The following is a 27,108-nucleotide window of genomic DNA, read 5'->3' as shown; positions in this document are numbered from 1 at the left end:
TAAGTGCTGGCTGGAAACACTATGTCTGATACTTGAAATATCATGGGGAAAAAAGATACAATGTAATTTTAAAATTTAGTGCCTCTTTACAAAACAATAGCTGCCTTTATTTCCAATACAACTTTACAAACAAAATCAGTAACAAAATATTGATATTTTTAGTCTAAATTTAAAACAAAAATGATAATTATTCTGGATATGAGCTACTGTTAACTTCTCAAATTTCTATTTCAAATATTATGGAAGGATTGGATTTGGCAGAATTTAATAGGATAGCAAAAAACTCATTATTAGCGGCACCTCATTATACTGGCTGCAACGGTATCCTATAAATATGAATCTTTACTTCTTTGTATGGTAAGTGGCTACCTAATAATAAAGTAATGAAAACTGAAGAGTGGAGTACTATGGTACTGTTCTAATTTCATTGTGAGTAAAGGTGACTAATGTTCAAAATAAATTTGCATTAAACAACTGCAAGAGCTAATTTGTTCTAATGATGCAACATAACCTTATAAAGACACTGAGAATCTTGCAACGTATCTTGCAAAAGCTAGGCTTTTATCTAATGCCGTTTGCTAAGATTTTAAATTATCTTCAAATGGCTTAAGAGTTACATGTGAACAGAAAGATAAATTGGGAACACTAAAGAAGGAACAATGGGGACAACCAATATATCTTTGACTAATAACAGGATACTGAGAACTGACATTCTATCAATGTCTTTGGAATTTAGTACATGGCTGTTCCCTGTCCAATAGTGAACAAGATAGGAAGGCCAGGACCTGAAATAAAGCAATTGTGATGAATGGAACAACTGTTTTTTTAAAAAATCAGGAATTCATATCTGCCTTGAGTGTGGTCTGCACAATTTGTTGTAAATTAGTCAGCATTGTCTGTGGAATGTACAGGTAGAGGACCTTGGTAACTACAGTTGTATTGTTCTACACACAGAATGATTTCTGCTGACACAACAATTTCCCCTCATTTACCCCTCAAGGCACTTCCGAAACCTGTAACTGGAAAACTACATGAAATCCCACTATAAGAGCAAAAAATCTACAGATAGTCCTCGTTTAGCGACTGCTTTGAATAATGAGAGTTTGCAGGTATGACCAAGATGAAAGAGTAACTTGACCAATCATCACATTTACAACCTTCACAGGTCTGTAAAGCAAAGGAAAGCTGAACTAGGGTTTCAACGCAGTCGCAATTTCACTTACCAACTGCTTCACTTAATGACCAAGTTGCTAGTTCCAACTGTGGATGCTAAATGAGGAGCACTTGTACTTGTGTAATGCTTTTCTTCTTTCAATAGTCTAAAACTAAAACATCCAATGATACTGACTGTCAATGAATTCAGAACAGATAAGAGGAAATCTAAAATGTGTAACGGATCTACAGAGTCTAGTGCCATTGGATGTGATAATGGGTTTAAAAACTAATTAGATAACTAATTAATGAAATGCCTATGAGGGACTATTAATTATGATGATGATTATATGGAACAATCAGATTTGAAAAGAATGAATTGCTAAGAACAAATTTGGAGCAGGATTTCATATTGGGATTTACTTAGTTTTACGTTAATTTGTTATATCTTTTACTTTATAAGCAGTGTATGACTTAGCGTGATATCTGAATCCGGCCAAATTGTCCTATTTGATACAAACAATATTGTGATGGATCAAGAGTCCAAATATTAATTTTGTAATTGACAGAGTAGCCACTGCCAAACACACTCAGTCTAACAAACCCCAAAAGAGAGGATGAATTCTAGCATTTTGAGCTAGATCAGGTCAGGAAACAGACATCACATGAACTACTGAAACTCTTATTGTTTTAGGTTATAATAAAAGAAACTTGAAAACTGACATAGATTCTCTCTCTTCCCACTTACACTAAAGGGAATCAAAGCAAGGCAATCTTAAATGTTTTCCTCCCCCACCTCCTTTTGCTTATTTGGGCTAAGTTGAGGTTTATATGAATTCCTTCTCCAAAGTCATCTCCAAACTACTTTATAGAACACAATAATATAAATTGCTCTAAGTAAACAGGGCAAAAGGCAGGATTTAAATAAAATAAAATTAATATACAGACTAAATAAAAAGTCTTAGGGATAATCTATGCTGCCACAAAAGTTACATGTTCTTTGATTTAAGCTTGAGCTGGTTTTGCATTAAGAGTGGTGGATGAAAACTAGCTAAGAAACGGGCATGCCCAGAACAACAAAAAAGCACAGGCTCTGTTCATTATTTTCTTGGTTGATAAATTTCTATCTCAGTTCCAATTCAACAACAAAGCACTAAAACAAGAAACATTTCACTTGTTTGTTCTTCACTTCACCTGTGCTATTAGTTTGTTACTATTAAATCTTATCGTTGGTGCAGTAGCTCATCATTTGGTTAAACTGCTCCAAATATAGCTGTTTCTTTGGTACAGAAACAGTCTTGATAGTTGTATTCCATAATTGTATTAATAATACTGACAGGGTTTTAAAGCAAATTCATATTTGACAAAATTTTGGCAGCACGGAGAGTTTTTAATTGAAGCACAATATGGACACATGATGGTCTGGTTCAATGTCCCATTTAAAAGCCATTAGTATGGAAGGACCAGGAAGAAACTAAAAAGAAATGCCCTCCCCTTTTTGCATAGTTTTAGGAATGGGAATCGCATAGAAAGGAATTGGAATTTTGACATAAACAGAATTGGAATAGTACCACTTAAGAACAGTTCTGAGTCTTGGGTCAATTTACTTACCTTCCACCAAGACGCTGCAAATGCATTCTGATTTCCCTGCAGTATTCTCAGCTATGCATTTGTACTGGCCGTCATCCTCAGGAAAGGCCTTGTCAATGGTCAGGGAGCACAATGAGCCTAAGGGAAAGCAAGAGACAAGTCATAGACATGTAATGATCTAAATTAAAATGAACTCTACTCAACGAAGTATTGATAAGACCAAAACCATAATCTAACCATAGCTCCCAACATAAGAGTGTGCCAAAAGGTTGGTCTTACTTTTGATTCAGTGGTATCTACCGTAAATTGCACGGAAACAGATTTTCAGAAATTAAAGATGGTTCTATGATGAAGACATCAAAATCTTTAATGCCTGCCTTTATCTCTTCTTTTCCAGTGCAAGTTCAAGTCAAACGACTTTGGTTTAAAACTACACATGTTCAGCCAGAACACATAAAGATATAAACAATTCAAACAATATCCTTTGCTCTGGTTGGAATTATAGCACCCAGAAATTCCAAATAACATGACTGTTGACCATGAAACTATTCCTATAGATTTTGCTTCCTTTTGATTTTGGAAATTAAAATTTACAAATCCTACTGTGTTTTCGCCAGTGTTCATAAACCTAGTAGCCTTCAGATTTGTGGGAGCATCCCTCAACATCAACTATGTTCCATGGGTTGCTAGCAATTATAGGTTAAGAAAATCTGAAGGACCATATGTTTTGCATCCCTACTCTAGAAAAAAGTCATTTGAATAACATGTTATTATGTCAACACTTGGGTAAAAAATAAATCCACCATCACCACTCAATCTAGTTTAGAAATTAATAGAACCAAGTCAATTCTGATTGTTCACTACATTACAAAATACCAATTTCTCTCTCTCTTCAAAAATCAGGACAGAGGATGTTCACTTTAGAATTAAAAATATCGGATGTTCCAGGCTTTAATTATGCACAAGTGTTTTCCTTAAAGTACTTCAAGTAAATGTACAAACAAAAAGCAAAGCTAGCTATGTTTACTAAGGACGCAACATTTTCCAAAAAGTCTGTGACCTAGGCAATTGCTTCATTCCCTGGGCTGGGAGACCATATGTCTCTCAATGAAACATTTGGTATTTCCTCCACAAAAGCCCTTTGTTGACCTCCAGAGATGAGATTCTTTTCTCATAGTTCTGAGAAAATTCTGTCTGGTGACTCTAGGCCGGAATTCTGAATTTCTTGGCACCTTACAAAATAAAATCCCAGGAGAGAGAACAACAGCATTGCTGCAAAAATTGATCTACCCTTCCCTGATCTGTTTATATAGCTGTCAACCAACAAATAGTGGGTTATGAAATTTATATGTCTGAAATGAGCACTGCAATGTTTTCAAGCAACAACTTCAGTGCATTAGGCACGACATGGTCAAAATATTTATAGCTAGAATTATAACAGAACAAGTTTCCCAATGCTGTGGGGAGGATCCAATCTTTCATAGACTTTATAGCATAGGCTATAGGCTCAAACACTCTTTAAGACACTCTTGAGTTTTGGACTTATTTGAAGGTGATGTTTAGTTTAACTGAAATAGTACAAACTTGGCAAAAGATTTCCAGTTCTTGCCAGCTTGATAGTCAGTTGTCCTCAAAACAAATATGCAAAGCATCAAAACAGGGTAGATCTTGTGTTTTACTTTTCTATCCTGGTCAGCAAAACATATTCCCTCTTCCAGCTGTAATAACTCCTGCTATGTACCTCAAGGAATCTAAAAAAAAATTATTGGGATGCTGAAATCTGAAAAACAATTAAGGCTGAGGCATACAATAACCAAAGTTGGGAATTTAAGTTCAGATATCTTTTCACATTATGCATTCCTGTTGAAGTATGGTACCTTATTTTAGCACCTACTTATGGCAAGTATCTGATGCAGTTATATACCAGTTTTACAATACAATACCCATTTTGTATTCTGCAAAAACACATTAATACATTAAGGCCCCCACGGTATACTGTTCCATGAATTAATAAAGAACAATATTTTTCACAAGTAAGGTTCTAGCTCTCGACCCTGAATATGGATAAGTTTTTAAAAGTCAAATGTTCCTTCTGCCATTTCTTTCCTGGCTTTTGATGGTGTTTGCAGTGGATAAAGCATCAGAGTTCTACTTGTTACAAAAGACTGGGTAAGATGATAAAACTAAGGAAAAAAGAGCAGCAAATGAGCAACCTCATTTTGCACATTATTGATGCACTGAGAGACAGTTCCCTATTCTCCAAATTATAATTTGATAATCTTTGTAGAAGGTGTAGCTTATACTTGTTCTGCATACTGATTTCTGCTATAACATTGGAATCAGTTGAGATATCTCTTTTTCCACAAGGACTATTCCCAGATCTACTCACTCACAGATTATGGGGAGGACCTTGAAAGAAACTCTTATGCTTTTTTTTTTTCTAATTCTAAAATTAGGAAAATTCAGATGAAGGGCAGAAACATCTGTTCAGTAAAGCTAGAAACATCAAAGAATTTAGAAAATTATGGTCCCAGCTGGTCAGGAACCAGAGCTACCCTAACTCCCACTAAGAAAGCATCTGGCAATGCAAGCAAGATCCTGAGAATTAGCAATTCATCATTACATGTGACATCCAGTGTTTCTAAAATAATTCTGAGTTTCCAAATGTGTAAAAAAAAATCTTACTATTAGGATTCATTTGCTCTTTTACAGTATGTGCTAGGGTAAAATTGATGCAGAAATGCAGAACAAAATTCTACATGCTATTTTTAAAGCTACTGGCCATCTCTTGTATATGGTTTTAGAGAAAATGGGTGTACAGAATATATAAACATACAGAACACGAAGTTCACTCATAGAACTTTTGTGTGGCTCTGTTAGAGGCTATCAGTTTTGGAAATACAAGTATTGTACTGGAACATATACATACTAGGCAGTAGTAAGTTTCAAATCTGCATGCGCAGAGTGCTTTTGATAACATCTGGACGGGTGGGTGGTGCCACCGCCACTACCAGTTCGCCTGCGCATGTGCAGAAGAAGCTTCTGCACATGCGCAGAAGCGTTTTAGTGACGTCAGGGTCGGTGGGCGGAGCCTCCCACCAGTTTTACTACCGATTCTATAGAACCGGTGCGAACCGGGGGCAACCCACTACTGCAACCCCCCAATGATACCGGGATTATTTTCCCTCCTCAAAAAAGCAAGGCAATGCAGGAATATTCCCAGATCATTTTTGAATAAGAAACATCTCTCAGATAATCTTTAAATTTACCAAATGGTATGAATAATTTATTTTTATTTCTTTAAAAGATTTGTAAGGCTTAAAACACAACTTTGTTTTAACACAACACATCTTAAAACACAACTTTGGGTTGCTCATGGCAATAAAAATCCTAAACTATAAAAATCATAATACACAAATAAAACCATAATATACAGCCAAAGCCTTAGTCATTCCCTTGAGATGCCCCAACAGCCAATCCAAAACACTCTCTCTGTATCCCTGCCTTTTTCCTGGGTAAAAAGCTAAGCCTTGATGAGCTTCTGGAAAATTAGGAGGGGAAGGCCTGCCAGTTCACCAGGGGGAGGATATTCCATATGGTAGAGGCAGCCACACACAAAAAGGCACACTTCTGAGGTCCCTCTCAATGGGAGCATTTCAGGAAAGGGACTGAGGTATGCCTACCAGCCTATCAATCTGCTAGAATGGGCAGACACTCTCAGAAAAGTTGAATAATCATGTCAGAATAGAAAATATAATTCTAATTCATTTCCCCCAGCAATCATTCTGTAGTTACTGATTGCTAAAACAATTATGTATAGAAGAAATCTGGTTAAGGAAAGACTGGCATATGAAAATTGATAGCAGAACCTTCGACTTATAATTTTTCTTGAAGAAATTAGCATTATTATTGGAATTAGATCGAATAATGTGGATAAGTAGTATGGGCCCTGCTATAAATTGAATATCTTACTTAGTTAATGGAATATCTTTTTTTTTATAGATGAAGATTAGCTCTCTTTTACAATCCATTTTAGGCTTCTGAATTAATTGGCAAAGCAGAATCCATGGCATTTCCATAAAACTTCCCCTAAACAGGGGAAATGGATAGGGCTACTTCATATTTTGTAGCCTATATTCCAGAAATACTGTAATTTACTCAACATGTAAATTCTCCCAACTAAAAATTAAATTAACAAGCCCAAACCAAAGGAATACAATAGCGTTTATTTTTTTAACCTTCTCTATTCTATTTGTCACTCCAGTCTGAAAACCCTGAGCACAGTGGTGAAATCCAATATTTTTTACTACCAGTTCTGTAGATGTGGCTTGGTGGGCGTGGCTTGGTGGGCATGGCAGGGGAAGGATACTGCAAAATCTCCATTCCCACCCCACTCTGGGGCCAGCCAAAGGTGGTATTTGCCGGTTCTCCGAACTACTCAAAATTTCCGCTACCAGTTCTCTGAACTGCTCAAAATTTCCGCCACCGGTTCTCCAGAACCTGTCAGAACCTGCTGGATTTCACCCCTGCCTGAGGGTCTTATGTAATCTTGAATACAGGAGTAAGTTTAAAAATAGTAATAATAACTAGGAACAAAAAATGACTAATACCTGTAACTACTTCCTACACTTCAGGTATTTTTTTCCCAAATGCCCTCCAGAAGAGCTGTATTTTTCAGTTATTTGACAACTTAATAAAGAGACAATTTGAATATTGCAGGGAGATTATTCCAGATGAGTTGGGGAGACCTTTGAGAAAGCTCAACAGTGAGGATGGCATTCCTCAAATGGCAGATCTCACTAGACAAGAACATTCCACTTAGAGGAGGCAGCCTCAGAAGTACCCATGCCTTAAGGGCTGTAAAGAACATAGTCAGATCCTTGAATTGAACCCAGAAGCTACCTGGCAGTCAATGCACACCAATAACAATATGACTTTTGCACACTGGACTAGTTGCAGTTTCTGAATGGTCGTCAAGATCATCTCCATGCTGTACAAATTGCAATAATCCAGAGATGAGCATGAGTAACTATCAGGCAAAATTTCCTGTTACATAAATAGCTGCAACTGGCGATGTAATTGTGCAAAAAAGCTTTTGGACAAAGCCTCCAACAGGAAGTATGAGTCCAAGAGGTCGCAAGTCAACTCTGTCTAGGGGAGCACAACCCTATGCAGAACAAAACTGAGGCTATAACCAGAATCCATTAGCTTCAAATCCACAGGCAATCCACCTTGCTTGGATTGAGCCAAAGTCTATTTTCCCCATCTGGACCTTAGCAGCTTTCAGGCACCAAGACTTTCACTGTACCTCCGCTAGGATATGAAACAACGTTGGTGATATCTCATCCAAAGACCTTTCTCAGTGGCTTTGTGTATGTTAAACTGAAGGAGGAGAAGGGCCATGCATTGCAGGACCCATAACAAAGTATCGAAGGGTTTAATCTTCCCCCTCCGGAAACACTAGAAGCTTCTGCAACACAGCACAGTTTTTAACCCCTTGCAATTGTCTCTCAGAAGGCTACCATGGTTGATGATAATGAACGTGACTGATAAGAATAGAATAAGTTGATGGAAGAACTGGGCAGACAACTGTAGTCATGGCTACAGTACTGAAAAGTAGGCATCTCTTTGAATATTAGTCATTGAGAAGAAATATTTGTTAGATAGATTTAACTCATTTTGTGACATCTAAACTTGCTCCTTTTCCTCTCCTTCCCTACTCAGTTATGTCTTCCTTAGTCTTCATCTCTATCTAGTTCTGCTCCTCCACTTAATTATTTAGATCTTCTTTTAGTGTAGCTACCATGTTACTTTAAGGTACCTTTCCCCCCACTTCCAAGAGGCAACTGGACTAAAAAAAAAAAGCACCTTTGGGACAACCATGACCTGGATCTGAGAATCTCCATAGACACTTGTTAATTTAACTCATTTCTACCATGCTTTCTGCTGCTGGAAAATAGAAGGGGAACTCTATGTGTGTGTATGAGAGAGAGGTTTGTTATGTGAGATAGAAAGGCTGCCAAACACAATGGTAGAATCACATAACCATACAGGATACTATATTTACAGATAATTTTAATTAATTAGTATTAACATCATCTATCCATACCTACTCTTAAGAGTACAAGCACAGTAAGAAAATTACTATCTGATGTTTTACCAATCTTGTTTACCAATCTCTTTTTTAAACAATTTTAATATTTTAATATTTTTAATATTTTTAATACTCAAAGTTTAAAGTTGTTTTAAATTGATTGGGGTTTTAATCTGTCTGGGCCAAACTATTTAATTCGATTTTATTTCTGCTTTTTAAATTTTGTATGTATGTATTTTATTGTTGGCTGTTCACCGCCCTGAGTCCTTCGAGAGTAGGGCGGTATACAAATCAAATAAAAGTAAAGTAAAGTAAAAGTAAAGTTTTAAACAATAGGACTGTCTAATCAAACTGTATGTAAAATTGGACTAATTACAGCCCTGGAAAGCAATAAGATTAAAAATGAAAGCTAGTGTGTGATAATGTTACAACAAACAGTAGGCCTGAAGCTTAATTCTCATTATTCTCTTTCTGCTATGGATAACACATTGGTAACTCAAAAAGAGCTTTGTAGAAATTAATTCCATTAAGGTAAGTTAGCTCCAAATAGCATTAATTCTATCCTCTCCCTACTGTACCAGACTTTTCAATAGTTGAGGTCAACATTCAATAAAAAAGTTTATTGAGCGTTGCTACAGACAGATTGAAAGAATAGTTATATAACTTTGAGTCTATAGGAAATCCTCAACATATGACTGGTTGTTTTATATTTGGAGTTACGATAGCCTCAAAGCAGGTACTTTACAGCCCATAAAGCACTTCTGTCCATCATAAAATGTTTTGTCCCACCCCTGCAGTCATGTGATCGCATTTTGGGCACTTGGAAACTGGCTTGTGCTCTTTTTTGCTGATTTCCGGCTGAACAAAACAAAACAAAAACACCCATTCTGAAAAATGTTTTTGCTTAATGACCATTCGCTTAACAATTGCAGCAAAAATGTTGAAAAAAATGAATCTGATTATGTGGGTGCCTTGACTTGCGACTGCAATGACTTACGATTGGATTTCTAGTCCCAATTGTAGACTAGACTACCACAGGACTACCTGTACTTTTTTTCTTCTCCTATACCAAATTTAAGTGGTGGAATGGAAATAATGGATTTTGGTTTATTTGCATTACTGTACCAGATTCAAATTCTGACAACTCTGTATAGGAACTGGGAAGCAGTCCTATCCTGGAGAGCCACTGTTAATCAGTAGAGAGCTGGCTGGATCAATGCTCAGAATCAGAAATTTCCTACCAATATGTAGTTCATGAAATTACCATCCATTCCTCCCTCACCATTTCATTCCATTTTCCTTATATTTTTAGATCATTAGCTTAAGTACAGGGTTATCTGATTATTGATTTTTATAAGCTGCCTTGTTTTTGGCTAAAGAATTGGGTAAAAATTGTAGAATTATGTGTTTACCCCTCTGCATTTACTCAGCATTCCTTATTCTATGAGTGATGTCTTTTTTTATTTATTTATTTATATGCCGCCCTTCTCCAGAGACTCAGGGCGGCTTACAAGGCATTAAGCAATAGCCTTCATACTTTTGTATATTTTATACAAAGTCAGCTTATTGCCCCCGCAACCGGGTCCTCATTTTACCTACCTTAGAAAGGATGAAAGGCTGAGTCAACCTTGAGCCTGGTGAGAATTGAACTCGCAGTAATTGCAGGCAGCTGGAAGCTAAATACTACCTTTTAACAGTAGCATTAGTCTGCTGCGCCACTCAGGCTCCTTAAATGTCTTAAAGTTACTGAATTATATTCTTGCTTTGGGCACAGTATTTATTTAAACTACAAAGGTCATCTAAGTAGAAACTAATAGTTTTTGTACTCTGATCTGTAAGAGCAAAAACTAGAGTAGCAGAGCCAAATAAATAACTTTGAGATAAGAAAAAAAAATAGAGTGAGAACGAGGAAATAAATTGAGGGATTAATATAGTTATTAAAACGAACTCAGTTATAGCCTTTTAAGTATCCACATATGCATATGGTAAGTAAATAGATAAAACCAGTGAAAGAATTATGACTTCCTAGCTTGGTCAAATAAATATTATACTGCTTTTTTCTAGTGTAGCTATTGCATGAAGTGAATCCCAATTCAACCTAAGCAAATTTATGGTTTCTAAGAATAACATAGCTCAAACAGTAGACAATGGTATTACATAGACTGCATCAAATATACAAAATTATGACAACCGCTGCATACTTAAAAACAAGAGGAATGGCTCTAAATTGAATTAGCATTCAAGAAATAATTGATCTGGATCCCATTTGCTCTCCCTACACTATAAATTCAAAATATTCAAAAGTTCCCTTTCATTAAGGGATTTATTAAGTTGAGGGATTAATATAGTGATGATAATAATATAGAGAGAAAAATAAATCAGGATCTCTTTCTTTAGAGATATGTACTGATATTTTATTGAAATCAGATTAGCAGAAGAGAAATTCTTTAGAAATTTGAGCAGGAGAATTTTCTTAGTTTATAATGTTAGGAAACAATGTTTTAATGAAAAAAATTAAAATTGCTATTAATAGTAATTGATCAGCTGAAAGTTTAAGAGTTTGAGATTATATCTTTCATTGGGTACATTCTCTGTTCTTCATAGGAATTAAAATTAATGTTAATTGTAAAATTAATTGATTATTTAAAGTACATATGTAAGAACAGGTAAAGGATACATGTAAAAATCTAGTTATAGAAAATTAATTTAGTCACTATTTTAAGTGTTTATTTATTTTTAAAGAATGTCAAGCTTTTAGGACTAGCAAATCAGGATTTTTAAAACCAAGCTGTTGTAAACCAGTATGGAAATTCAAGTTAGACAAATCTGTTCACAGTATATTTTTATGTATGTCATAAACAATGCCTCTGAAATGCAGGGCGCAACAACACAGAAGAAATAGCAATCATTAACATTTATTTATTTCCATATCAGTTTTCAGGAATGGCAGTATGTCAAATCCCACTGCCGTCAGGTGCAATTCACTGACTGTCTATTCTAGGCAATAGATTGGCTTTCAATCATTGAAACCTTCAAACACTGCAATCAGTTGCAAACCAGGAGAAAATTTACTCCACCCTGTTTGACTGGACTCTTCTGAGTTCTGCTGTATCTGCATTTTAATTTTAGAAAGATTGGGAGTTTAAGACACTGGGATCCATGATTTCTGTCACCTTCTCTGCAGCGGTTTTTGTAATATATTCAAAAATTCCTTGAAAAATAGCCTAGAAATATCATAGCCAACAGCCTGGTAATTTGGTGCACACAGTGAATGAAGCAGTATAGGTACAGAGCTGCCTAAAGAAAGCCCAAGGCCTAGTCCTCCCTAAATCTTTGGTCTCACTTATATGACAGAATAACCCAAGGGTGGGCCAATAGTTGTTAAAGGCACCAAGATAGAAAGCAGGAGACTATGAATTCTAGTCCTCTTCTATTGCTAGAAATCAAGATTGACTTGAAGACAACTTTGGGAGCACAAAAATAAGAGAGCCAAGGACAATGTCAGAAATGTAATTAGGCTCATTTGTAATATCTACAAGGAAAAATGTTTTTATAGAGCAGCATTCCATCCTATGATACACAACACTGCAGTCTGAAGTAGCAAATCCTAAATTTCACATTTATGTGAAAACTAGGTCAACTGAATACACAGATTTATTAAAATAAAAATAAAATAAAATATGACTACAGTTAAGAACTCCATTAACATCACAATTCTCCCGAATAACTTTATGGGGAATTGATATTTTTAGAGATTGTTATCATCAAACTATGGATAAATGGATGAGAACTAACTTACTGCTATATGCCCCTTTAGATAGAATCTCTGCCTCTGCCTCCTGTTAACTTACAGAAACAGGTACAAGTATAGTAATGAGAAAATTGTTTGCTGTTGTATCAATAACTGCTTTCTTCACATCAAACCCCATATCTAATTCATACCCTGCTCTAACCCATGGCTTATTTAATCGTGAAATGTTGAAGTCAACATGGTGGTCTAAGTTGTCTTGAAGATTCATACCCTCTAAAGGCCCCACCTCTGATATGTCTGTGGCTCCATTTCTTCTCCTCTTCAAGGTTTCTGCCTATGTGCTTGTTCACTGTGCTGTTGGTACAGAATGGATGGGCCCATGAGTGTCACTAAGTGTCACTAAGTGTGGTACACAGGAGGATGAGTAACCAGCTAACTATGATGGTACTGGGACGACAGAGACCCATGGATAAAGGAACCATCCCCTCTTGATCTTATTTTTTCCAAAAATTACCCTAATCATTAAGATGGAACTGTGGCTAATACGGGGAATCTGTGATTGTTCAATGATATTGAAGTATAATTCCCAGCAGCCAGCCCAGCATCCCTAATGTTGAGGGATGAGAAAAGTGTTACGACTCAGCAACAAATGTAGTGCAACAGGCTCCTGGGAAGAAAAAGCTATCTTCAAAAGCAAGTATTTACTTTTGATTTTTGTTAAAATAATAGCAAAGTGATGATTACAATTTATCCCTTATATCTTTATTTGCCACAAGCTCACAATATCAGTAGTGAGTGACAATTTTAAATATGGATTGCAGAATTCAAGTAAAGTACTAAGATAAATCTTATAAAAAAAATATCCTGTCATTATCCTGTAAGTTCATGGCTTATCACTTCAAGTATTTCAGGGTATTAAATCTCTTCTGGGTGCTCCAATGCCTTTTGAGGCAATACACAGTCATTTCTCTTTCTCTCCCCGCCCCCCCCCCCCGGATATATACACAGCCTTTACACTACTTTTTTTCAGTTGATCATGTTATGTAAAGGCCAGAAAAAGAGTAAGATATACTTAAATAAAAAAGTTAGACAGAGAAGACAAGAAAAAAAAATACAACTAGAATTATTTTACATCATAAGGTTTCCCATTAGATCAAGTAAAGGTTGGTTTAATATTTGGCAAAGAATGTTCTGACTTCTGTGGTTGGATAACTTTTATAATTTAATCTTTAGGTTTGATGAAATTAGCATATGCTCGTTGTTTAAGTATTGGTATTATTGAATTCTAATATCCTTGTAGAGTAGTAGAAGCTAAACTATCAAATAATATCAGTGTGAATTAATATTTAACTTGAGCAAATTGGGAATTAATTTTCCTATATTTTATCTCAGATAATTCTGGACTGAAGAACATGTTTAAACAATGTAAATCCCAAAGCTATTAGTTATTGCTGTTTCAATTTCAGCACAATGGCAAAATTTTAATTTAAAATGGTAATTATGCCAGGATTTAGATACTGAAAATGAAAGGATCCAATTGCTATGAAGGAGTTCCTCATCTGAAGTTTATGTTTATATAAAACATAAACCTGAATTTAAAGATACTGTTGTAATAAAAATGTGCCTGATGTTTCTGAAGTTGAAGGAAACATTTTAAAAAGACTATTCTTTGCTGCTTGCAGAAGAAATACTGGCAAATTTTGAATCAATTAAAGGGACAGAAGTAAACAAAATTAGAGTGAAATATTATAGTTAAACATAATGAAATCAAAGTAGGTTGTAACCAGCAGCATGCAGTGGGGTTGCTTTGCTGTTTACATCAATTTACCTTCTCGGGAGAGAACAATAAACTTTGATGATTTGATGACTTTGCCATCCAGAGTCCAGATGATAGTAGCAGGTGGATCTGAGGAAACCTGACATTGCAAGACCAGTTTTTCACCTTCTACTACTTTGGTATCCTGAAGCTTTTCAGTAAAGGATGGTGCTATTCCCTCAGGCTCTATTTTGTTATCTTTTCCTTTATTTTCAGTTATCCGTCCATCTGCTTCTGGTAGGCAGTCACCTTTGCAATTACTGTCATTCTTATTCTCTTTCTCCCTTGATTTAACATGTGACTTTTCAGAGCTGGAGTTAGTAACTTGGTTTTCATTCTTGGTGCTAGCATTCTGTGTTTTATATCTAGAGCTGGTATCCTGGGACTCTGAAACAGTGCTGGTCTTTGGTAGTTTAGAAGTAGCATTGACAGCGTCCAACTTCTTGGATGTCACAGGATTTTTAGAGGTGATGCTGATGTCTGGCACTTTGTTGCTGGCACTAGATTTCTGCACCTCAGAGTTGGCATTCACATTCTGGACTTGAGTCCCAGGGCCACCGTTCTCAGTTGGTGTTTTTTTCTTCGCAGCAAGCACAGATCTAAAATCTGGGGCGCTTGGCTTTGAACCTGCTGCCTTGTCTGGTAAGGAAGGTTTAGGAGTGCCCTTTTTTGCCAATACTCCACGAAAGTCTACCTGTTGTGGAGCATGGACCTTCCTTTCTTCTTCTGAAAAGGTTTTCGGCTTGACCTGCCGTTGCAGGGTACCACGGAAGTCCATTTGTTTGGCTGGGATTTCCTTCAACTCCTCCTCAGAAAAACTTTTGGTGTTAACTTTCTTTGCCAAAATGTCCCGGAAGTCAATCTGCTCAGCCTCCTGTTGCCTTAGCTTCTCCTCTGTGCTCTCTCGGGTTTCTACTCGTCTTTTAAGCACTCCACGGACAATTTCCTGCTCTTCCTCAACTTGCTGGCCTTCCCCAGTATTCCTCCTGAAGGAGCCACTGATGTTTCTGAATGTCAGTGCATCCTCTCCACAATCAACCTCTTGTCGTACTTTCTGCCTCCCACTGTAAGCAGAGAAGGGTTTGAGAGGGAGAGAGGAAGGGGCGGGAAAAGAGAAAGAGGGGGAGCAAAGAGCTGGTTTAATGAATTCAGGAATCACCCCCTCAGAGAAAGGACAAAATATGTTTATAGAAGGGAAGGCTGATTAGAGGAATAGTTTATTGCATCAATGATGACTTCAGGAACCATATAAGGGAACTAAATTTTTTAAAAAGTGCTCCACATTGTCAGCTGTATGATAAAAACAGCTTGTTGGGTCACATTTGGGGATTAGATTGAACAGCAGCCAACCCAAGTCTACAAGGAAAGAGAATTAGCTGAGCAAAAAATAAAACCCACCCACATAAGTCCCTGGGAACTGTACTCACTTTTTTTGCACTCCTTCTGTGGAAAATGAACTTTCTCCCAGCGTCAAAGATACCTGACAGTTGCATTCTCCAACAGGGTTTCTGAAAAAGTACAACAAACTGAGACTCAGCAAAAATTTTAAAAAAGGTTGCTTTCTGTTAGATAGTACACAGAAGAGATCAATCCTTCACTATGATTATTTTTTTTTGTTCCCCAGCCAAGCATCACAGTAGTAGATAGCTACTTCATCATCGGCTAGAAAGAAACATTATTCCTCATCCTACCCACCGCAAACTTTTCTCCTCAAAATAAAGCCATAGGTGGAAATCAGAAGAGAATATACCACTAAACAAGTAACTTGAAGAAAAGTAGATGAAGTGGGGTTTGGAAGGAAAAAAGTCGCTTTACAACATCTACATGCTTGTCCCAGTCTTTGTTTATACAAGACCAAGCTTTTAACTTTCCTCGCACCGAGACATTAAAAGCAGGGTCTCCTTTCCCTGCTCCTTCTTTTCCCTCACCCATCAAACAGTATAATCAACCCCCATGGACTGTTTCAGCCTGTGCATGTTTATATTTAAAAAAATAATAATAAAAGTGTCACCATATATGGTGCTGAGCCCTTATTCTTCCTTTTGCAGAGGAATGCCAGAGATGCCTGCAGAAAATGACTCCCATTAAAGTCATTAAAATACTTTCCCCTCTTCCCACCCGCCCCCAGGACCGTGTTACGCTTCATAGCAGATACATCTTCAAATGGTTCATCTCCCCAAGAGATGTAAAAAAAAAAAAGGGGGGGGAACATAACTCAGATTGTGTAAACATTGCTACCACATCCTAAACAGCTTGCCATTTGATGAAAAAGGGCTTTCTCTGACAACTGCAAAGAAGAGGTGGACATTATATCAGATGGATTTTCAAGATTTTGCTATCCCAAAGCTAGATCAAAAAGTGCTTTTTAAAATTGTTTAAGAGAAATGCCTGTTCTACTTTCAGGCTTGCTGTACTTCAACAATCTTGTCAAAATAAAACACAACGCTTAAAGTCTGTAGAGATTCTCAGTCATCCAGGTCATGGTTGTCCCAAAGATGCTTTTTCAGGAGGCAACTGGACTTTCTTGTTTTTTCTTTTGAAGACGTTTCACTTCTCATCCAAGAAGCTTCTTCAGCTCTGACAGGATAGTGGGGAATGGAAGGATTTATATTCCTTGCAGACAGCTGGTCATTTGCATCCTTTTAGAGGGTCATTGAAGCACTTGGAGGTTTATCTGTGTCCTCAGTGTCACCTAAGTAGTGCTCTTGGTTCTTATAGTCTGCATTTTTTCCTGTGGAAATCGATTCCTACTCCCACACCATTCAAAGGGTGTCCATAGCTAAGCATGTATGTTAGTATGCTAAACAATTTTGGATGGATTATTTGAATATTAACTTCAATAAAGAGAACACATAACTATGAATAGTAAAATTTAAAAGTTACTCTGAAGGCTGCAAAAACAGGCACCCTTATCCTGGAGTAAAGCCTACCAAATATAGTGGAACACTTTTAACAAAGTTCCATTCAGAGGTGGAAAAAATGTGATCCCCCCACCCAATCTGAATATTTTGCTAATCAAATAAAAAAGGTAGCATATGAAACCTTTTGTTTAAAGTATCCCAGGCCAAAACAGCCATGTAGATTAAACAAAATAAAAATTGTTACCCAAATAAGGGAATACATAAGTGCATTAAATAGTATGTAATGATATCAGTAAAAAGATGTGCAATTATATTTTTAAGACCATGCCAGAGAATACAGTTTTGCAGCTGATTAATCTTGGTTGAAAGGATTTTTTAAAGTTAGTTAAAACATTTCATATTTTGAAAGTGTAATTTTTAAAAGGATCTAAATTCAAACTCTACAGATAATTGCAATGTAACATTATAAATGCTTGATAAGACTCTTTGTAAGAACAAAATTCCTGAGTGGAAGTCTAATTAACACAATGCATTGTTATATATTTGGCAGATGAGATAACATCTGCATCTAGCATGTGAAAACTAGGGGGTTGAGGGGTCTTTTACTCAAATTTTTAGTTACATTTTTAAGGGATTCTAGGGAGGGGGAGGGTTTGATTGGAATGCGGGTTGTGGGCATGGGCCCACTAAGGGGAGGGGCGGGCCTGGCAAGAAAGCACGGCGTGGGAGGTGGGGATCCCGGGGTCGAGGGGGGAATCAGAGTTTGTCCGGATAGTGCTTTGAACATCACTACCGTGAGTGGGAGGGGTAGATATGGTGGGAGCAGGGGGCCATATCGAGTTAGGGGAGTGCACACCCGCTGTTTACGAGCGGTGGTGCGCTCCAGCCCCCAAGGCTCTACCCATTCCCCAGGTTGCACAGACCCTCAGGGTCCGGCCCTCCGGCTGATGCTGTGCAATGCCAGGTCCGTAGTAAATAAAGCCCCATTCATCTGTGACTTAATTGGTGAGGGGGAGCGGACCTGGCAGGTATTACGGAGACCTGGTTCGGCCAGGAGGGGGGGTTCCCCTCGTGGAAATGTGCCCGCCAGGTTTCCTTGCATTCCATCGGCCGAGGTCACAGGGCAGGGGCGGGGGAGTAGCAGTTATTATTAAAGAAGGTCTGAGACCGAGGGAGGCCACTGTTCCTCAGATGGCCGGCTGTGAGTCCCTCCTTGTGAAGTGGGGTCATGGGGTTCAGATGGGCTTGCTGATCACATACCTGGCTCCCTGCCACGTGGCAGCAGCCCTGCCCAAGCTCCTCGACATTATTGCCGCGGTGGCGGTTGATACCCCCAGACCTTATGGTCATGGGGGATTTCAACCTGCCATCTGTGGGTGAGACGTCGGAGGTGGCTCGGGAGTTCATGGCTTCCATGACAGCTATGGACCTGACCCAGTTAATTCATGGCCCTACCCACACAGGGGGAAACATGCTGGACCTGATTTTTGTCTCTGGACAGTGGTTGAGTGATCTTGAGATAGGGGATATAGTTACCGAGCCCTTGTCATGGTCAGATCACTCTCTCCTTCGCCTTGACCTTCGAACTGCTATACCCCGTCGCAGGGAGGCGGAGCCGGCAAGATTGTTCCATCCCAGGCGCCTGATGGAACCTGATAGATTCCAGATGGAGCTTGGGCCATTTCCTGAGGCTCTGGCACACGCCTCGACTAGGGACCTAGTGGCCGCCTGGGATCGGGCGGCCGCTGGAGCTCTGGATCAGGTCGTGCTTTTGCAGCCTCTGACCCGGCGCCGATCTCACCTAGCTCCTTGGTTCACTGAGGAGCTGAGGGAGATGAAGCACTGGAACAGACACCTAGAGAGTAGTTGGAAGGCCAGGCTTTCTGAATCCGACCGGACACTGGTAAGATCTCATATTAGGAATTACCTAGTGGCAATAAAAGCAGCAAAATGTACATATTTTGCTGCTCTTATTGCGTCATCAGATAATCGCCCGGCTGCTCTGTTTCGGGTGACCTGCTCCCTGCTCCACCAGGAAGCGCGGGAGGACCCCTTGGAGGGTAGAGCCGAGGATTTTGTTCAATATCTGTATGACAAAATCACTCAGATTCGGGAAGATCTGGGCTCCGACTTGGCAGTTACAGGGGGGTTGACTGAGGCAGGTCTTGAGAATGTTATCTGGGATGAGTTTGATCCTGTGACCCCTGACGACATGGACAGGATTCTGGGTGGACTGAACGCGACATGTTTATTGGACTCGTGCCCCTTCTGGTTAGTGCTGGCTTCCCGGGAGGTGATGCGAGGCTGGCTCCAGGGGATTATAAATGCTTCGTTGGGTGAGGGTGACTTTCCCGCCGCCTTGAAAGAGGCGGTGGTGAGGCCTCTCCTCAAGAAGCCTTCCCTGGACCCGGCAGTGTTGTCTAATTATCGTCCGGTCTCCAATCTTCATTTTGTTGCGAAGGTTGTTAAGAGTGTGGTTGCGCGACAGCTCCCCCAGTACCTGGATGAAACGATGTATCTGGATCCGTTCCAGTCGGGCTTCAGACCTGGGTACAGCACGTAAACGGCATTGGTTGCATTGGTCGATGATCTCTGGAGGGCTCGGGACAGGGGTTGTTCCTCTGTCCTGGTCCTATTAGACCTCTCAACGGCTTTTGATACCATCGACCATGGTATCATGCTGCACCGGTTGGAAGAGTTAGGGGTGGGGGGCACTGTATTACGGTGGTTCTCCTCCTTTCTCTCCAACCGGTTACAGTCTGTGTTGGCAGGGGGGCAGAGGTCGACTCCGAGGCCACTCATATGTGGGGTGCCACAAGGGTCGGTCCTCTCACCCCTTTTGTTCAACATTTATGTAAAGCCGCTGGGCAAGATCATCCATGGTTTCGGAGTGAAGTACCATCAATACGCTGATGACACCCAGCTGTACATCTCCACCCCGGACCACCCCAACGATGCCCTTGAAGTGATGTCCCAGTGTCTGGAGGCCGTGCAGATCTGGATGGGGAGGAACAGGCTCAGGCTCAACCCATCGAAGACCGAGTGGCTGTGGTTTCCGACGTCCCGATATAGTCAGTTGACGCCATCGCTGATTATTGGGGGTGAATTGCTGGCCCCCACGGAGAGGGCTCGCAACTTGGGTGTCCTCCTGGATTCACGGCTGTCTTTAGAAGAGCACTTGACGGCCGTGACCGGGAGGATTTTTCATCAGGTTCACCTGATTCGCCAGTTGCATCCCTTTCTGGATCGGGACTCCCTACACAGTCACTCATGCCCTCGTCACTTCCCGCCTGGACTACTGCAACGCTCTCTACATGGGGCTCCCCTTGAGAAGCACCGGAGGCTCTTACTGGCGCAGAGTGCGGCCGTGTGGGTGGTTACGGGAGCAACATGGCGCTCCCGTGTGACACCTCTCCTGCGCGAGCTGCACTGGCTCCCGGTGGTCTTCCGGGTGCGCTTCAAGGTTTTGGTTACCACCTTTAGAGCACTCCATGGCTTAGGACCTGGTTATTTACGGGACCGCCTACTACCACAAGCAGCCTCCCACCGGCTGGTATGGTCTCATAGAGAGGGGCTCCTCTGGGTGCCGTAAGCTAAACAATGTCGACTGGCGGCCCCCAGGGGGAGGGCCTTCTCTGTGGGGGCACCCACTATCTGGAACAAGCTCCCCCCAGAGATACAGAGGATCCCAGATCTATGCACTTTCCGCCATGCTCTTAAGATTCTCCTATTCCAGCAAGCCGGCCCGGCCTAATTTTCTCCCCTGGTTTAAAATTCTTTTAAATCGAAATTTTAATCTGTTTTAAATTATTGGGTTTTTTAATTGTCTCAGGCTAAATTATTTAATCTGGTTTTAATTATGTCTTTTAACTTTTGTATCTATGTATTTTATTTTGTGCCTGTTTACCGCCCTGAGTCCTTCAGGAGTAGGGCGGTATATAAATCTAATAAAACAACCAAAACAAAACAAACAAACAACATCTGTTCATTCACAAGTCTCTTTCTTGGCAAGGTTTTTCAAAAGTGGTTTGCCATTGCCTTCTTCCTATGGCTGAGAGAAAGAAACTGGCCTAAGGCAGTGCTAGAATTTATGGTGGTCTGATTTTTAGCCTGATGCCTTAACCACAACACCATTGCCCCCCAATATAGTAAATATTGAAGGTATTCTTAGATCCTACTTTCTTTCAGCTCCAACCCTTTCTGGACTGGTATAAATCCAAGTGACTCTAATTGAATTCCTATAATGTACTTTATGTATAATCATTTGATCTTTCTTGTAGACCACTTTGGTATCTCTGGTATTATTATTAGTTGTAATACTATTAAAGTAGCATTTATTAAAATATTTTCATACAATAATTTTTTTTTTGATGGGTGTGTTGATGAACAATCTAAAACTTCAAGAAGGGGTCAATGAGCTGAAGAGTTTGGGGATCCAAACTCTTAGCTGGCACAGGTGAGCTAATTTCACAGGGGACCAGACTGAAGTTAAATATATTTTTCAGATGTTTCGCTCTGGAAGCAACTTCAATGGAGACATCTTCTGTTCATAAGACAATTGTTCTGGATGGCAGCAAGTTAGATGTTTCATTTGGTTTTAGCTGTTATGATGAGAGGATACATAGGAAGAGAGCCACCATGTTACTCTCTGGTGGCAACAAAATCAGTATTCTGATAACACCTTTTATTAAAAGGCATGGACTTTTGTGAATTGCAACTCATTTCATCCAATACATGGAGTGGTTATACTGATGTAGGAAGTTACACTAGAGGGGGGGGGATCAGATTGATTGTACAAATAGCAGGATGCATGAAACTTGACAAGTGCAATCATGCAATTAATGATTTTAGAAGATCAGCCATTCAATATGGTGGAGGATTGGAATTCTGCCACCATTTGTATCTGATTTCCTCTGATTGACAGATCTTATCTGGTAATCCCCAAAGAGATAAAATCTCCAAACTCTTCAGCTCATTAACTTAACTTTCAGTGATGTAGGAAGATGTGTCAGAACTGCTAAGAGCAGCAGGTCCTAACTTTACATTCATATCCCTTCAAACATTTGGTCCAACTGAGTGTATACCATTCTTTCCTCTCTCACAATGTGCACTGATGGGACAGTGGTCAGAATGAGGGGATTTCTTCCACCACTTTCTTAATCAACTGCATATTTCCTGACCCAAGGTAGCCCACCATGGGAGCCAGGAAAAACATCAGCTTCATTAAGAAGCCAAAAGATGCAGCAAGAGTACTTATGTCAGATCTACAGATCCAAATATGGCACACTGTTAGTTTTTATATGCAGTATGAAGTATCTTCATCCTCAAAGGCACCCTGGAGGCTCCATAAAACAGGACAAAAGAGTGAGCAGCATACATGAGCAGCTAAACTCAGCAAGCCATCATCAACAGAATTTGACTGACTGCTTTTCAAAATGTCTACATTAGCGGCTTATTTAACCTGGTCGACTCATTTTGCAGTTTTTGACTTTGGGTGCATTTGAAAAGCAGAGTAATTCTGGCTCTTGGTTTTTTTTTTTTTTGTTTTAAGTTTGGTGTCAGTCTTTATTTGTTCTCTGCCCATTCTGCCCCCTACATTCTCTCATGCCCTTTTTGTTTATGGAGACTTCAAAGTGCACTTAAGAATATAAAAAGACTCTCTACTGCTTGGCTGTTTAGCTTAAATATGTATTAACTCAGTCCAGGCTGTGGTCCATAGTATGGTTATAAAAGCCAGTTTTAACTAGTTGATTTGACATATTACAGTTTTAGCCTTTAGTGCTTTAAGCCTGAAAACAAAAGAGGCTGAGCAAAGATATATGCATGAATTATGACTCCTGGCTATTCTTTTGTTCTGAATGCTACTGAAAATGTCCATTTCAGATGCAAATGAGAGTAGCCAGGGAAGGCTGTCCTATTCTCTCTCTCTCTCCCTCTCTCTCTCTCTTTCTCTCTCCCTCCCTCTCTCAAGAAATCCCTCTTTTGTTTTTCTTTCACTATTGCTTGTTCTATAGATTAAAAAGCATTGTTTTAATCAATCAGATTAAAATGTTTTTGTGTGTGCAACCAGCTGGTGGGGGATGTGGGGGAGGAACCTTTTAAATACTGGGGAAGAGGGAGAACATTGACTAATATTCCTGGGTATCTGCCAAGATTTGGTAAAGCACTTCTGTGTTCACATTCCTTTTAGTTTCAACACTCCAAGTTCTGGGTAAGTAAGAATTAAGGCTACCTTGCAGATCTCCAGCCAGTCAGTGAGGGGGTAGACTACCCGTGTATGACTTTTGGCTGGTCCAGATTTTTTGCAGTTCAAATTCAGAATCCCACTGTTCCCATGGTAGAAATATCAAAGCTGTTCTAGCAAAAATGTAAATTAACCCAAACATTAAAAAAAAAAAAAATTCTGAAAAATTATGTTCATCCATAACACGTTAACCATACTTCCACCACACAAAGTTTTGTTCAAATATTGTATTTTGTGTATCACAATTGCCTCCAATGGACAATGTTTCAAAGCATTCTCCTGAGAGAAGGATTTCTTAGTTGTGGGACCTTCACTCTAGAATCTTCTGGGTGTGCCTGTTTCCTTCAAGATTTGAGTTTCATCTATCACTGAAAGCATCCATTTTAATGCAAGCCTTTGATTCTCCTGAGTGCTGCCTAATTGACTGCTTTATGAGAAAAGGAAGAATAAATAAACACATAGGATCACATGTGAATTGCAGATTGAATGTTAAAAAAAATATTAGAGGTAAGCAAATTAATAAAGAAGCTAAGAATAGGCCAGGAGAGCAACTTTGTAGTGAAGAGAATATTGACTGTTTCAATAGTTTAATATGAAATCCATATGGCAACTAATGTAGGCACTGACATCTAGGAACCCATAGGCAATATATAATGAACACACTTGCTTGAAAGCAAAGACCAATAGAAACAAAATGCCTTATCATTCAAGTTTAGACGACTGAATGAGCTCCTCCTCCTATAAATATATACTTCCCTTGACACACCTGAGTTGTATTTCATACTGGCCAGCATGACAAGGTTCAATATTCCTTATAATCAAGGTAAAGATGTCTTCATTTTGTAGGAATTCATAGCCTGCTTCTGTCGTTAGTTCCTCTCCATCTTTGAACCAATGAACTGTGGGGAATGGATCTCCAGCAATGGCACAAGAAATAATGACGTTCTGCCCCACTACTGCTCTCACTGACTGTGGTTTGCTAATAAACCATGGCTGAATACCATCCTGAGGTTCTGCAACACAAAGAAAAAATGTTAAGACAGGCAGGGAGAAAATCTAATAGCACTGGTGGAATCGCTTGTGCTGAATTTCATTTAGCTTTCGACAAACCATTTTATGGATATTTTGCTTTGGATGCATATTCTGAATTGAGAACCTCTTCACAATATTCTGGCTAGTGTAGTAGCAGAAGGAGTAATCTTTGGCAATTCTCTACATGGCAGAAGTAGTCAGCATATACTTTCCTCAATGGTCACGCCTACCACAGCAGCCATTTGTGAAAGTGCAAAGAAACTTATAAAATGCTACGTTCTGAAATATGGAGTAAGGGATCATGTCACTTCATTTTAAGTTTTCTTTCACTTTTTTTTCATGAGTTAGTAGGTCACTCTTCAGAATACGAAAAGTTTAAATTCAGACTTTATCATGAGTCACTTTGTACAACATGCAGAAAACTTGCAAGTTATGTACATATCCATCCATCCCTTTTCTTGGGGAAGCTAACAATACTTCAAATAATTTCCATCTTAATAGTTAAGTGTTTGCTGTAACAAAAGTTTCCATAATAGCTACAGCAATAGCATGTCTAATGTGATTGCAAATCCTTCTTTCCTCAGAAGGAAAGATTTTGAGGGGGAAAAAAAGGCAAGTGAACACATTATTTTCTCTAGGGTAAAGAGATGGTAGCTCAGTCATTTCAAATGTGTTTGACTTTATAAAAAGTTTCCCGGTGGATCTTCATGTTTCTTTTGCTTCCAAAAAATCTGAAGTCTTTAAAACAAAAAGCAACAACCCAGATGGTACTTTGTGTACTTAAAAAAAAAAACTGGTCTGCTGTGGGCTGGAGAGAATGTTTAAGTAAATAAACTGAAGAAAGATAAATATAGTCCATGGTTGTTTTAAATACCTAGACAAATTAAAAATTGGAAAAGGAAGGCTTGAAATCTCAAAAAAAAAAAAAATCAGTACCTGGCATCCTAAAATTCTGATGTGAAATTTACAATAATATATTATTAAATAAAATTGAGATTGCTTCACATACTCTAGAGTAAAGACAGCAAGGGATCTTAACTGAGTGTTATTCCCTTGTATAGAACAATCTCAGGAGGAGACATTTGTGTCTTCAGTTATCTTTGTAGCTGTTCATTTTGCTATTTTTATAGCCTTAGTAATAAATAAATCCAAAAGAATGCAAGTTTTCCAAAACCCTGAAGTAGCTTTCTTTAACCTAGTGCCCTCCAGATGCATTGGATTAGAATTCTATACCTGTATGGGCTGAAGACTGGGATTTGTCTATCATATCTGAGGATAATAGGTGAGGGAAAAACAGTGTACAATGTCATTAACAAGCTCTGAATCTTTACCCAAAATATTTAATCATAACTCGTCTGCAGATATTCTGATTGCCAAAATCTCTCTATTGGCCCTGATCAGCTGCACACCGAAATACTTAATTGCATATAAAAATGTTTATATAGCAAGAGTTTAATTATTAACTCCTTCTCATCTACTGTGAATCTTGGGGTATGTTCCATAAACTATCTTCACTGTTTCATTATTATTTACTCCATCAATATTCTCTGCAAGGAGACGGGGTAGCCAGAAGTAAAGAAACTGAGAAAGAAAGAGGGAGTGTGGGAAAAGAGCAAAGGGAGTGGCTTCATTCACTTTGCTTTGGACCTCCACTCCCATGCATGCAAGCCATGGTAAAGTATTCCTTAAAAGAATTTTAATCCGTGGCTTTGGGGTGAGATACCACCAGTACGCTGATGACACCCAGCTGTACATCTCCACCCCAGGCCACCCCAACGATGCCCTTGAAGTGATGTCCCAGTGCCTGGAGGCTGTGCGGATCTGGATGGGGAGGAACAGGCTCAGGCTCAACCCTTCCAAGACTGAGTGGCTGTGGCTCCCGGCATCCCGATATAGTCAGTTGACTCCATCACTGACTATTGGGGGCGAGTCGTTGGCCCCCACAGAGAGGGCTCGCAATCTGGGAGTCCTCCTGGATAGGCAGCTGTCCTTGGAGGAACATCTGACGGCTGTAACCAGGGGGACCTTTTGTCAGGTTCGCCTGATCCGCCAGTTGCGGCCCTTTCTTGATCGGGATTCCCTGTGCACAGTCACTCATGCCCTCGTCACCTCTCGCCTTGACTACTGCAACGCTCTCTACATGGGGCTCCCCTTGAGGAGCACCCGGAGGCTCCAACTGGTCCAGAATGCAGCAGCGCGGGTAGTGACGGGAGCAGCCTGGCGCTCCCATGTAACACCGCTCCTGCGCGAGCTGCACTGGCTCCCGGTGGTCTTCCGGGTGCGCTTCAAGGTGTTGGTTATCACCTTTAAAGCGCTCCATGGCATAGGGCCTAGCTATCTTCGAGACCGCCTGCTGCCACCGACAATCTCCCATCGACCCGTGCGCTCCCACAGAGAGGGCCTCCTCGGGGTGCCATCAGCCAAACAGTGCAGGCTGGTGACCCCCAGGGGGAGGGCCTTCTCTGTGGGGGCACCTACCCTCTGGAATCAATTGCCTCCAGAGATAAGGAGAATCCAAGACCTCGATGCCTTCCGCCGTGCCCTTAAAACCTTCCTTTTTCAGCAAGC

At 39.6% G+C, this 27,108-nt stretch overlaps 1 protein-coding gene across 1 annotated transcript in view; it reads right to left on the bottom strand.

The window, feature by feature from the left end:
• Positions 1-27,108, bottom strand: part of MYLK (myosin light chain kinase) — a 194,398-nt gene that overhangs the window by 61,984 nt on the left and 105,306 nt on the right. Inside the window, exons 14-17 of the mRNA XM_070950178.1 lie at positions 24,275-24,521; positions 15,831-15,911; positions 14,416-15,467; positions 2,764-2,880 (exon numbers count right to left, since the gene is read on the bottom strand). Coding sequence (XP_070806279.1) covers positions 2,764-2,880; positions 14,416-15,467; positions 15,831-15,911; positions 24,275-24,521 — 1,497 coding nt within the window. The remainder of the gene's footprint in view (positions 1-2,763; positions 2,881-14,415; positions 15,468-15,830; positions 15,912-24,274; positions 24,522-27,108) is intronic.

This window comes from Pituophis catenifer, unplaced genomic scaffold (genome assembly GCF_029215685.1).
Source record: "Pituophis catenifer annectens isolate HBS135680 unplaced genomic scaffold, rPitCat1.0.hap2 SCAF_1, whole genome shotgun sequence".
In the NCBI taxonomy this organism is placed as follows: domain Eukaryota; kingdom Metazoa; phylum Chordata; class Lepidosauria; order Squamata; family Colubridae; genus Pituophis; species Pituophis catenifer.
The sequence above is the reverse complement of the archived record's forward strand: the minus strand, read 5'-3'. Positions and strand labels throughout refer to the sequence as shown.